Below are 12,788 nucleotides of genomic sequence, written 5' to 3' on the forward strand. Positions count from 1 at the left end.
ATGCCTTTAGCCTCAATCACCAGGAAGATGAGGGAGAGAGCCACCTGCTCCATCTGCCTGAACCTGATGACCCAGCCAATGAGCATCAACTGCGGACACAGCTATTGCTATTCCTGCCTATGGGGCTACTATACCAGACAAAGGCAAAGTAGGATACACCAAATATTCTCTTGTCCTCTCTGTGGGGTCCAGATTATTTTCCAGGATGTCCGGGCCAACAAAGATCTGGAAAACCTCATTGAAGTCATCAAGGAGATGGATGGAGAGATACTGTGTGAGCAACACGGAGAACAGCTGCAACTATTTTGTGAAGATGAGGGCCTGCTCATCTGCTGGCGCTGTGAGCGGGAGCCACAGCACACCGGGCATGCCATAGCGCTCGTGGAAGACGTGCATCAGGCCTACCAGGTGAGCATACAGGCCAGGGCCCTCAGCAAACGCCTTTTCCCAATTCACTCCTGAGACCTAAGAGTATTAGCCCGAAGCCTAAGATTATGATCCCGCAACAGAGCTTTTTTCATGCTGCTTTGAAAAGTAGTTTGCGATGGCTCTTTGCTCTGAGTCCAAATCTTGGACCAGAGTGGTACTTGTCACTGGGGGTTTTTATTTGAGGAGTAAATGGTCAGTGATATTGAAATGATCACTTTGGCACTGCTAAAATAAAAGGAAGGTCAAGGAGTAAAATTCAAATGATCCCTATGGAAAGGAGAGAGGGGGCATTCTAGGAGATTTTAAGAGAGTTGAAGATTCCAGAAGAGTCAAAGAAGATTTGGACATGACAAGTCCTGGAGGTTAGTGTGGAAGGAGGGGGTTTTCATGACTCCTACCCACTTCCTTGAGAACATGTTAAGGAGGAAGCCCTATTTGCTGGCCCATTCCTAGATCAGTGTACCCCGTACCCTGCTAGATCAGTGAGGGAATAAGAGGTGGATTTGTGTGAAGGCACCAGATTCTTCATAAGGATGCACAAATCCTGACCACGGCTCAGCACATTCTGCTTTTTAACTCCATGGAGGAACTCATCCCTATAATGCAGACATTTATATTTGAGTTATTTTCCCACCAAGCAATAAGTAAAGGAGCAGTGCCAGGTAATGGCTGTAATAGGCCTCAGAGCTAAACTTCGCAGGTTGAAATCTTACCTCTGGTTCTTACAAGATGAGAATTTTGGTTAAAAGTTTAATATCTTCATACCTTGGTTTCCCTGTCTATATGTGGAGATAATATTAGTCTTCTCCCTCCCGAACACACACACCCAAGATTTATCTAAGCTTTAAGGTCATTACCATATATAAAGCTTAGACTAGCACTTGGCATATACTAAGGGCAATACCTTTTTTTCTAAATCAGTTACATAGAGCCCTTTTCTAAAAGCACTACAGAATTAATGGATGTACTTATTGGGTTTACAGAGGACAGGAGCCAATTCTGTTAGTTTTGACCACAATGAGCAATTTGGATCAGCTTCAAGTTTCTGTCAATGAAGAATGAGAAAGGATTTTGAAAAAGAACCTAAAAGCTAGGTTCTTTTTGGATCTAAGCCCTTTTAAACTGGTTTCATGATGCCATTCTTCAACATAGCCCTTAGCATGCTCCCTCGCAAAATGTCAGAGCTCAATATTCACTATGATTTTAATATATATTGAGGTACTGAGATTCCCGTTAGGTGTCTAACACAGAGTCAGATTGCATAGACTTGACTCACCCAGTTGTCTCTTCAGGAAAAGCTCCAGAAAGCTGTGACGAGCCTGAGCCAACTCCAGGAAGAATATATGAATCAGGAGGCATTTGTGACAAGTCAGATAACTAAATGGAAGGTCAGATTCTGAGTTCATTATCTTAAGATATTTTGCCTTCTAGAGTTTAAGCATAGAAAATGATTGGGGAAAACCACAATGATGGTTTATTCTCACCAAACTAGACCAGATAGATGGAACCCAAAGAAAAAAACCACTGTTTTTAAGCTCTAGTTGTTGATATTCATGAGATTTTATCATCAACTCCTTCATTCTGTCAATAGTAATCGGTTGGGATTCTCAGTAACTAAGGAGGACCAAAACAATGCGCTGTACCTATTTCCCTAGAACTGGCCTTGACTAGTTTTCATGCTTTAAATATCTTCCAAGTATGCATGCAGGCATCAACCTTATTCTCTTGTTCCATTCACTACTGGTCAGAGTTTGGCTGTCACTCGGCATTACAGGTTCAGAAAGCAACCTTTGAGAGCACCGAGAAGACAGGATCCCCTCAGGCCAATAAAGTAAACCTACTTGATTTATATTTTTGAGTATACTTTTGTTGCGACTGCAAGAAAAACTTACACACTTGTAGTTGCAGACTGTAAGGTTTCTGACTATTTCCATGGCTCATCAGCCTCCGCACTAAAGAAGACATTCCTTTGTGGAGTTATCTGTGTAATCTGTCAGTTTGCAGTAAAATTCTACAGGCCAGTGAGCCATACTATGGCTTCTGGGGAGTTTTCCATCCCATGTCTTCATTGTGCAGGGATATTGAACTTGAGCTTCCAGAGGAAGTTCTTCCTTCTCTTATATCTGGGATCTTGTGCAGAGAGAAAGAACTTGGTTATCACATACACAAGGAAAACCCTTGAATACCAGGGATAACATTGCATCTATCTCTTACACAAAAATTCTCCTTCATCCTAAAGCGATCCTTCTATCATAACATCATTGTCATTGAAACACTGCATGAACTTAGAAAGTATTCATGGAAATTACAATTTCTATCTCCTCAAATTAATGATGAGTCAAATAAGACACATCATTTGATTTCAGTCATCTTATGTCTGGGGATGATTAAGATGACCCTGGATGGTAGAAGAATATTTCTCCATTAACCACAACAAAGGATGTCACACTGGGACCCTTTCTGCCAAGAATCAAAGGTCTTTTTTTACAAGTATGGTTGTCTTAAAATTCGTTCTTAGTGGTGGTGTTCTTTCTTTTGTGGCGGGTCTGGGGATGGAACCCAGGGGCATTCGACCTCTGAGCTACACCCCCTGCCCTATTTTTTATTCTTTATTTTGAAACAGGGTCTCACTGAGTTGCAGAGGGCCTCACTAAGTAGCTGAGGCTGTCTGCGAACCGTGATCCTCCGGTCTCAGCCTCTCAAATGCTGGGATTACAAGTGTGCACCATCACGCCCGGCTTTATTTTTTATTTTTCAAAGAGTCTCACTGAATAGCCGAGGCTGTCCATGAACCATGATCCTTCTGTCTCACCCTCCCAAATGCTGAGATTACAAGCGTGCGCCACCACACTCTGCTAAAATTTGCTATTTTAACCACTTTTAAATATACAGTTCAATGGCAATAGTACTTTCATGTTTTATAATCATCCCTATATCCAGCACCAGAAGTTTTTTCATCTTCCAGACTAGAAACTGTGTCCTCATTAAGCACTAACTCTGCATTCTCCCAACACCTAACAATCATTACTATTCTGCTTTCTATTTCTATGAATTTAACCATTGTAGGTGCCTTATATAAGTGAAATCTTACAATATTTATCTCCTTGTTTCTGGCTTATTTCATTTAGCAGAATATCTTCCAGGTTATCTTATAGCAAGGTGAGACATTCTTTTTTTTTTTTTGTCTTTTATGCTATGTTTTGTTCATTTATCTATAGACGGAAATCTAGTTTGTTTTTCACCTTTTGATCATATTTTCTTGACTCTAGGAAAAGATAGAGATTCAAAGACAAAAAATCAAGTCTGACTTTCAGAATCTCCAGATTTTTCTCGATATGGAGGAGAAGTCTTATCTTTGGAGGCTGGAGAAAGAAGAAGAGCAGATGCTGAGCATGCTGAACAGCAAGCAGGCCCATGTAAAGCAGAAGAGCGATGAACTCCAGGACCACATCCTAGAGTTAGAGGAAAAGTGTCAGAGCTCAGCTCAGAAACTGCTTCAGGTAAGGCTGTTGACTTGGAGCAAAGGAAGAAGATGTCTGTTAATGAGCTACAAAGAGAAGGTGAGGGAGCAGGGAAGATGTACAAGGCCTGCCTTCACACAAGGGGCCTATTAATGTGGAAAATTCAAAGCCACGCTTCTTCTAGATTAGAAATTAGTATTATTGGAATGGCTTTCACTAGTCCATTGGTGCCTTTTTGTTAGAGAAATGTCTTTCCTTGGGGGAATGTAAAGCTGCCTATCCCACCACAGATCCCCAGCAAGTGGGCTTTATCCTGAAATACTCTTTGAGGGCCAGATGGTGATAGTGGGGTGGCCCAAATGAGTGAGCACTTTTCAACCCTGATCTGCTTGTGGAGCCCTGCTCCAGAGCTAGTACCAGCCTTCTTACAGCTGCACAAAGGATGCATCCCATTTTGATAAACAGCTTGATCTGTAGGGTAGCCATACTATAAGGTTAAGAGGGTAGCCTGCCTACCTCACCAATACATGGCACCTGTTGCTTCCACCTCAGGGGCCTAGTCTCATGGGTTGTGCGTAGATTCCCCACTAAGTACATTTGTGTTAAGGAATCTCAACTATATGGGCTCACTTTTTTATTTTTTTTTAATGGTACTGGGGGTGGAACCCAGGGGCTTTCTACCTCCGGGATATACTCCCAGACCTATTTTATACTATATTTGGAAACAGGATCTCCCTAAGTTGCTAAAAGTCTCACTAAGTAGCTGAGGCTGGCTTCGAACCTGTGCGATCCTCCTGTCTCAGCCTCCCAAGTGCTGGGATTACAAGCGTGCGCCACCACGCCTGGCTTATATGGGCTCACTTTGAAGAAAATTAGGTCGCTGTAAACAAATCTTGCCAGAGGAAGTATGAACAAAGCTCCTGGCCTTTTCTCAAAGTCCTCCCTGAGCTGAAGCCATGGCAAGCATTACAGTCTTGCAGAGTCGGCAAGGGAGGGAACAGAATATCCCCCCACCCACCCACTGTCTGTGGAAGGCCAGAATGAGACTCTTCCCATCTGTGTAGCTATTAATATCTAAGGCTGAGCCTCTCTCGTTCCTTCCCTGGGGGGAATGCTTATAAAGAGCAGCCCCCAGAGCAGCCCTACATGCCAAATCCCCAAAAAACCAATGTAAACACACTCCTCTTTTGCTTTGTTTCTTTACAGAATGTGAAAGACATTCTGAACTGGTGAGTCCTTTGGTAAGGAAGGGAGGGAAGGAAGGAGAGAGGTGTGTGCAGAGCTGAATGGAGCGGATGGCTGAAGAAGTCTCCTCTCTTCTCCTAGGAGCTGGGCTGTGAAGCTGGAAGTGCCTCAGCCCTTTTCCTTGGAGATTCACACTGCCTGCAATGTTTCTGAGCTTTACTTTGATGTTAGGAAGATATTAAGACGTCACCAAGGTATGTGAATTCAAGAATCCCTAAGTGCTGTGGATAGAAGGGGCCTTGAGCAGTAAACAAGTCCACGCCTGTCCCGGCATGCACAGCCGCCCGCTGTCTTCAGTGGCCGTCCGTCATTGCTGAGCTCTGATGCTCTGCGTGCTGGCCATTAGTGCCCACCAGTCAGGTTCCCGCTCTCCCACATTAGCTGTGTGACTCTGGGCAATGCCAGCCACTCTCCTTCTTCACCTGAAAAGTAAATATTTTAACAGCTCCCATTTGATTACATTATCATAAAATCAACTTCTTTAATAGCTGTCAGTGTGCAGTGTCTAGCACATGACCAAGGCCACATCACACCCTGGTGTTAGATATGATTATAGTATTTATTAGGACTATTTCAAAATCTTAGAGCTACCAAAAAAGGTAGGTGAGTATTATAGAAAAGAACGCAAATAAATTTAGGAACTTGACTTGGATAATGCAGGTAAATGTTAGAACCATGACTAGAAAACATGTTTTCCTGATTCTAAAACTTAAGCTTCTGGCTCTCTTGATTCTGTTCATCATCATTTGCTATATTTCCACAATTTCTTTTCCATAATTATAAACTTCAAGGAACTCTGAGAATGGAAAGTCTTATGATTCATTTGGCTGTAAAACTGACCCTGACCTGAAATGACTTGATGACCTGACATCATTTATCTGTTGCTACCAACAGCAGCCACAAGTTTATTGTCTAGAAACAGCTCATATACATTATGTCACAGTTTTATGTGAGCCAAGGATTGGCACAGTTTGGAAGGGCCCTCTGCTTAGAGTCTCCTGAGGCTGTGGATAAAGGGCTGGCCAGGCTATGCTCTTATCTGAATTATGGTCTGGGAAGAATCCATGTTCTTAGTTCCTTTAATGTTGCAGGGCTCAAGACCTGCTGTAGGCTGGGTGCCTCCACCAGCATCTTGCACATGGACCCTTTTTTTCTTTAAGTGAGCTCAATACAGTCTCTATAGCAAATCTACTGGCAAGATGGAGTCTTAAATTGTAATCAAAAAGGTTCCATCCACGCTGGGCGTGGTGGCGCACGCTTGTAATCCCTGCGCTTGGGAGGCGGAGACAGGAGGATCGCGCAGGTTCAAAGCCAGCCACGCTGGCGTAAGAGACCCTGTTTCAAAAATATAAAATAGGTCTGGGAGTGTAGCCCGGAGGTAGAAGGGCTTCCAGGAACCCCAGTACCACCAAAAAAAAAAAAAAAAAGGTTTCCATCCATCATCTGCCATATTCTATAAGTGAGAAGCAATTCTCAGATCCTGCCCATACTTAACAGGTGGGGATTTTATAGGGATGTGAACGCTGGAAGCAGGGACCATGGAAGGCCTCTCTCGAGTGTCTGTTATTGAAGCCAAATCTAAACTGCACTCATAGAAGACTATTTGAAGTCTTTCTTTATTCTACTTTGAATATATGTTTTGCTGCAGAAATATTGATTTATTTGATTACAGGAGTCAGCCTTTAACTCTGATGGAGTGAACATGTAAGTTAGAGTATAATATCTTGAAATTAAAGTGTTAGGGTGAGAGGTGTGCCTCATAATTGTATCGGACTCCACAGATTCTGAAAATGCAATGATTTTAATCCCACTAGCAATATAAGAACTCCATATCTTCCTGAATTTGTTTATCGTTTTTACTCATCTAATAGATTTGAAGTGGTACCTAATTCTGGCCTAAGTCTCTTTCGTTTCACAAGTGAGATAGAGTTGTTTTCTTTTAATCTTCTTTTCCTTTTCTTTGCCTTAAAAAAAAATCCATTAGCCTTTCAGATTTCTATGATTTACTCATGATTTACTGTATTTTCAGAAAATTTTTTTTTTTTTTTTTTTTTTTTTGGTGGTACTGGGGTTCCTGGAAGCCCTTCTACCTCCGGGCTACACTCCCAGACCTATTCTTTATACTTTTTTATTTGGAAACAGGGTCTCCTAAGCCAGCACGTGGCTGGCTTCGAACCTGCGCGATCTTCCTGTCTCTGCCTCCCAAGCGCGGGGATTACAAGCGTGCGCCACCAAGCCCGGCCTATTTTCAGAATTTTTTATTGGGTTCTTTTTGTATGGATTTCTGGAAGCTTGTTGTAGTCCATATTTTTTCCTGATATATAAGAGGCATTCCACACTTTCATTCTCATTCTCTCTCATTTCAAATTTAGAGTATACATATTTTTCTTTTTGGGTTGATGACTTTTGTTTCCAAAAAGCTCCTTTACCACTGGGGCTTTGAAATTGATCAGTGAGTTAGTTGCATTCATTTATAACATCCCCAGTACTGAAAAAATAAAAAGATCAGGGGGTACAACTCAGAGGTAGAATGCTCCTGAGTTCAATCCCTAGTAACACAAAAATAAAGTTTGACTTGCTATTTCTACTTTTTTGTACTTGATTTCTTGTTATATGTGTATGTGGTTATGAAATGGAGATGGGGAAGGACTCCTTTCTACTCCACTGTTTTGTGATTCCTGGAAATACTACCTAGAAGAAGGGCTTTAGACCAGGCAGGAGCCATTTTAACTGTTTGGGTCTAGTCTTTGGTGTCTTTGAACCCATGGTGAGGAGGATGAGGAGGATGGCACTAATGATATTGTTAACACCATTTCTAGGTATATTCCTAAGTTCCAGGAATATTACTAAGTCCCAGGCAGATACTGGCTTGTTCAGTTCTACCATTCTCCAGATAGTAGGATGGTAGAAAAAATGATTTTCACTTTATTGTTAGCTCACATAGCTAGTAAGAAACAATGCTTGAATTTGGACGCAGGCTGATTTTGTTTAAAATGAATGGTGTTCCCAGTACCAAAAATTATGTTTTGGTTGTTATTTGCAGTCAGTGTGACCCTGGATCCAAGTACAGCTCATCCTGGCCTAATTCTTTCTGAAGATAGAAGACAAGTGACTATAGGGTGCGGCCAGAAAAATCTGGATGTTTCCAAAGAGAGATTTAGTGCCTTCCCCTGTGTCCTGGGCTGCCCGGGATTCACCTCAGGAAGACACTACTTTGAAGTGGATGTTGGAGAAGGAACTAGTTGGGATTTGGGAGTTTGTGTGCAAAATGTGCAGAGGGATATTGGCATGAAGCAGAAGCCCGAGTTTGGATTCTGGACCATCAGGCTGTGCAAGGAGAGAGGCTACCTAGCACTCACCTCTCCACCTACTCTCCTTTCTGTGACTAAAAAGCCCCTGGTTGTGGGAGTTTTTCTGGTCTATGAGGCTGGAATTATATCCTTTTATGACATGACTACTAGCTCCCACATCTTCACCTTCCCGAAGGCTTCCTTCTCTGATACTCTTCGGCCCTATTTCCAGGTTTATCAACATTCTCCTCTGTTTCTGCCACCCCCAGATGAGTAAAAAAAAGAGCAAAATCTCCTTGGTGTAGCCAATGTAAATTCCATAAGGTCAAAATGTGGTCAATTTTCTTCACTACTATTACTTTAGTACTTAGAATACTTCTGAGCATTTGGGCCGGGTGTGGTGGTGCACGCTTGTAATCCCAGCATTCGGGAAGCTGAGACAGGAGGATCGCAGTTTGCCGATGGCCTCAGTTACTTAGCGAGGCCCTCTGCAACTCAGTGAGACCCTGTTTCAAAAAATAAAAAGACTAAAAAATAGGGCTGGGGGTGTAGCTCAGAGGTAGAATGCCCCTGGGTTCTATACCCAGTACTGCAAAAAATAATAAACAAAAAAATAGGGCTAGGGGTGTAGCTCACAGGTACAATGCCCCTGAGTTTCATCCCCCCCCCCCCCCCCCGCCAGAAAAGAATACTGCTGAGCTTTTAGTGAATACTTAATCTGCACTGAAATAGTGTATATAAAGGCCACAGTAATACCACAGATGGTCAGCTTGATTAAGGGGAAAGCAGACAATAGTTCTTGGTCAGACTGATAAGAGGCTGGATTGTTGGGAGCTTCCCTAAAATATGTTTTTTTGACTTAAGGATTGTTTTGAACTGAAAACAAGCGAGAAAAACACAAGAAAAGCTCTCTGCCCTCCCACTCTTTACTTAAACATGGAGCACAAATTTGTAAAGAGTGACCCCTTCTGCTCTGTCCAGGAATGACAGAACTTTATCACAAGGAATACTGAGCCCAGAGACTACCAGAGGGAGCTACATAACAAGCCTTGTAAGAACTAGCCTTTATCTGCCTTAAGCTTCCCTATATAATTTGCCTTTTCACAACTTCTGGCCCTAGAAACCCCAGATAGGAGTTCCTTGAATAATTATTATTATTATTATTATTATTATTAATTTTTTTTTTTTACTCATCTTGGGTTCTCCATCTGGGACACTGTAAACTAGACTAACAAAATGCCAAAACTAAAACTTAGTTTTATAGTAGTGTCTGAATTTATAGCTTCCCCGTATATTTGCCTTCCCATAATTTGTGACTCCAGAAACTCAAAAGTCCTTCTCCTTTGTCTTTTCACTTCTCTAAATTTTTTGTTGTTAAAATGCTATAAATGTCTGTGGTTATAAACACTTGGCATTTTGTGAGACAGAAGGATCCAGGTTCACAGACAGCCTCAACTACTTAGGCCCTTTGCAACTCAGTGAGACCCTATTTCAAAATAAAGAATTAAAAAAAAAAAATAGGGCTAGGGGTGTAGGTAGAATGCCCCAGGGTTCTATCCCCAGCACCTCAGAAAAAAACAAAAAAAACCTTAAGTTTTGGTTTTATACTATTTCAAGAATGTAGTTCTCACCAGGAATGGTGGCAACATGTTTGTAATTCCAGTATCTGGAAAGCTGAGACAGGAAGATTACAGGTTTGAAGCCAGCCTCAGTAATTTAGTGAGGCCCTCAGCAGCTTAGTGAGACTCTGTTTCAAAATAAGAATTAAAATAGGGCTGGGGTGTAGCTCAGAGGTAGAACACTCCTGGGTTTAATCCCCAGAAACACACAAACACACACACACACACACAAAAAAAAAAAAAAAAAAGAAAAAAAAAGATAGTTCTCAAGTATTCCTAATCATATACCTCAAAAGTAAAATTTGTAATCCAAATGAAGTTCAATAAAAAGGAGGCCTGGGGATTGAAAGTTCACCCATTACCAGAAAGCATCAGTAAAATGTGAGTTAGTAGCAGTTGTTATGATTGCAGAAGGGTCTCCCCAAATAAAGTGTGGAAAATTATTTTCCCTAATAAAAAGCAAAATTGTTATTTTTTCAAAAGTATTGACTAATGTTAACCTGTTGAGAGCTGATGGGACAAGACATAATACGTGTTGATGAATAAATAATAAAGTCCTCTTTTTTGTTGTATGTCTTAAATTTACAAATTGTTCATTTAATTGGTGGGATGTGTTGTTCCAACCTACAAATGGAAAGATGAACAGACTTTTCTAGGTGAGCTTATATAGAAGTGAGCTATATTGAGTTTCTTAAGAAAGAAATGGATTTCATGGATTTGTCTCTATCTTTACTTTCTTTTCAAGATGCTGTACAACACTGTTTATTCATAGTTACTAAGGTTTGTACTTTAGAGGTATGGAGTATACATACGTATGTAGTATGTAGTATGTGTACTATATTATTAACTGTAAACAAATCTTACTTGGAATTGCAACATTATGTAGAATCCATGTGTATTAACCATGTGCCACATAATGATTATGACCACTAGATCTTATGATACTTATTATTAAACTGTTTATTTTACTTGTAAAAAAAAATGAGAAGATACCACTTAAATATAATGCAGATACCCCAAATTAATAATAAATAGTATCTTAAAGACAATACTATGTTAATTATAACCAAGAACTAAAAAGAGATGTCCACTAAAATTATTCAACTTTACTTTGGAGATTTGAAGCAATGGTGGTACTAAAAGATACCTCATGGTATTAACATTGAGAAAAAAGATAAACATTTGCTGTTGATTATGAAAAGCTTGAGAGGTTGTAGTTTAAAGAATAACAAAAGCTGGGCACAATGTCACATGCCTGTAATCCTAGTACTTAAGAGGCAGAGACAAGAGAATTGCAGGTTGGAGGTCAGCCTCAGCAACTTATGAGATGCTATTTCAAAGTAAACAGCTTGGGGTGTAGATGGAGAGTAGAATGCCCTTGGGTTCATTCCCCAGTATATCCCCCCAAAAAAAATAGTAAAGAAAAGAAAGTAGAGTTTCAGAAACTGGTAAGTTAGCTAAATACAAGCTAAAAATAAGCCAAGTAAGCCTACAAATTATTTAGGGATAAAATTAAGAGAAGTACAGGATTTATATGGAGAGATCAGTAGAAAAAAGTAGATTCTATTTTATAAGAATGTTGTAGCGTATTCGGGCGAGAATAACTGTCTATAACCAATTATTAGTCCATCAAGCCACACTTTATTACAGGTTTGAACCTGGACCCAAGCGCATGTGTCTCCACATAAGCGGCAAGGGCCAAGATCGCCGTTTGGGTGAGATTTTTATGCAGTTGTACAACATCTTGCAAGTCATTCTGTTACATCATTGATGATGCTTTTTGAATTTACAGCTTCCATCCAATAAAGTAACTTGTACAGACAGTTTTAAGATAATAGGGTAGGGGGTATCTTATCTACTTTTGTGTTGCAAGGTCATTCTTATTACATCAGCCTTGACTTTTACATTTACAACTCTATACATTAACGCAGCTACACAAAGCACACTGATGTTCCCAAAGATAATAGGCCACAAGAGAGAAGGTCACTTGAGTGAGGGTCTCTTATCTAAGGTATGCGACCTTGGGTTGGGCAGATGCTCTCAGGTAGGGCAGATGCCCTTAACTTTTCCAGGAATTCTCCTGTAAGCCTTTTCTGCTTAGATTCCTGCCTGGGACTTATAATTATGACACACAATATTACTGATCAACATTATTAGTTTAAGCAATTTCTTAGCAACTACACCGCACTGCACTCTCATAGCACACTTTGTTATAAAATTTTATTCTAAAATTTTAAACACAAGAATGTAGAAAATAAAGAGGGTATATTTCAGCTCATTGGGAAATGAATGGGTTATTTTATAAATGGTGTTGGAACAACTGACCATCTGGAAGAATGTAAACTCAGTTTCCATCTTAAAAATATAAATTTCATGTAGATGATAGACTTAAACATTTTTTTAAAAAAAGCCAAAATCTTTATAGAAAATCTAAGAGACAGCAATAATATAGAAGTGGGTTGTAGTTTATTTTTTATTTTGGCAGAGCTGAGGATTGAATCCAGGGGCATTCTACCTCTGAGCTACACCTTAGCCTTATTTTTTTATATTTTATTTGGAAACAGGCCCTCACTAAATAGCTGAGGCTGGCCACGAACCTGTGATCCTCCTGTCTCAGTCTCCTAAGTACTGGCATTACAAGTGTGCACCACCATGCCTGGCTGGGTTATAGTTTCTGAAAACTGGAAACCTAGAAGCCATTAAGAAAAGATACATTTGTGATTAAAACATTTAATATTCAAAAG

The 12,788-nt window shown here is 40.5% G+C and overlaps 1 protein-coding gene across 1 annotated transcript; it reads left to right on the forward strand.

The window, feature by feature from the left end:
- Positions 1 to 8,702, forward strand: TRIM38 (tripartite motif containing 38; the record flags this gene model as incomplete). Its single annotated transcript, XM_080710298.1, has 6 exons — positions 1 to 408; positions 1,722 to 1,817; positions 3,699 to 3,929; positions 5,097 to 5,119; positions 5,217 to 5,329; positions 8,179 to 8,702. The coding sequence occupies 6 exons, from the start codon at positions 1 to 3 to the stop codon at positions 8,700 to 8,702; spliced, it is 1,395 nt and encodes a 464-aa protein (XP_080566424.1).
- Between the last annotated feature and the right edge of the window lie 4,086 nt (positions 8,703 to 12,788).

Source organism: Muscardinus avellanarius, assembly GCF_963383645.1.
Source record: "Muscardinus avellanarius genome assembly, chromosome: 14".
NCBI classification, from domain to species: domain Eukaryota; kingdom Metazoa; phylum Chordata; class Mammalia; order Rodentia; family Gliridae; genus Muscardinus; species Muscardinus avellanarius.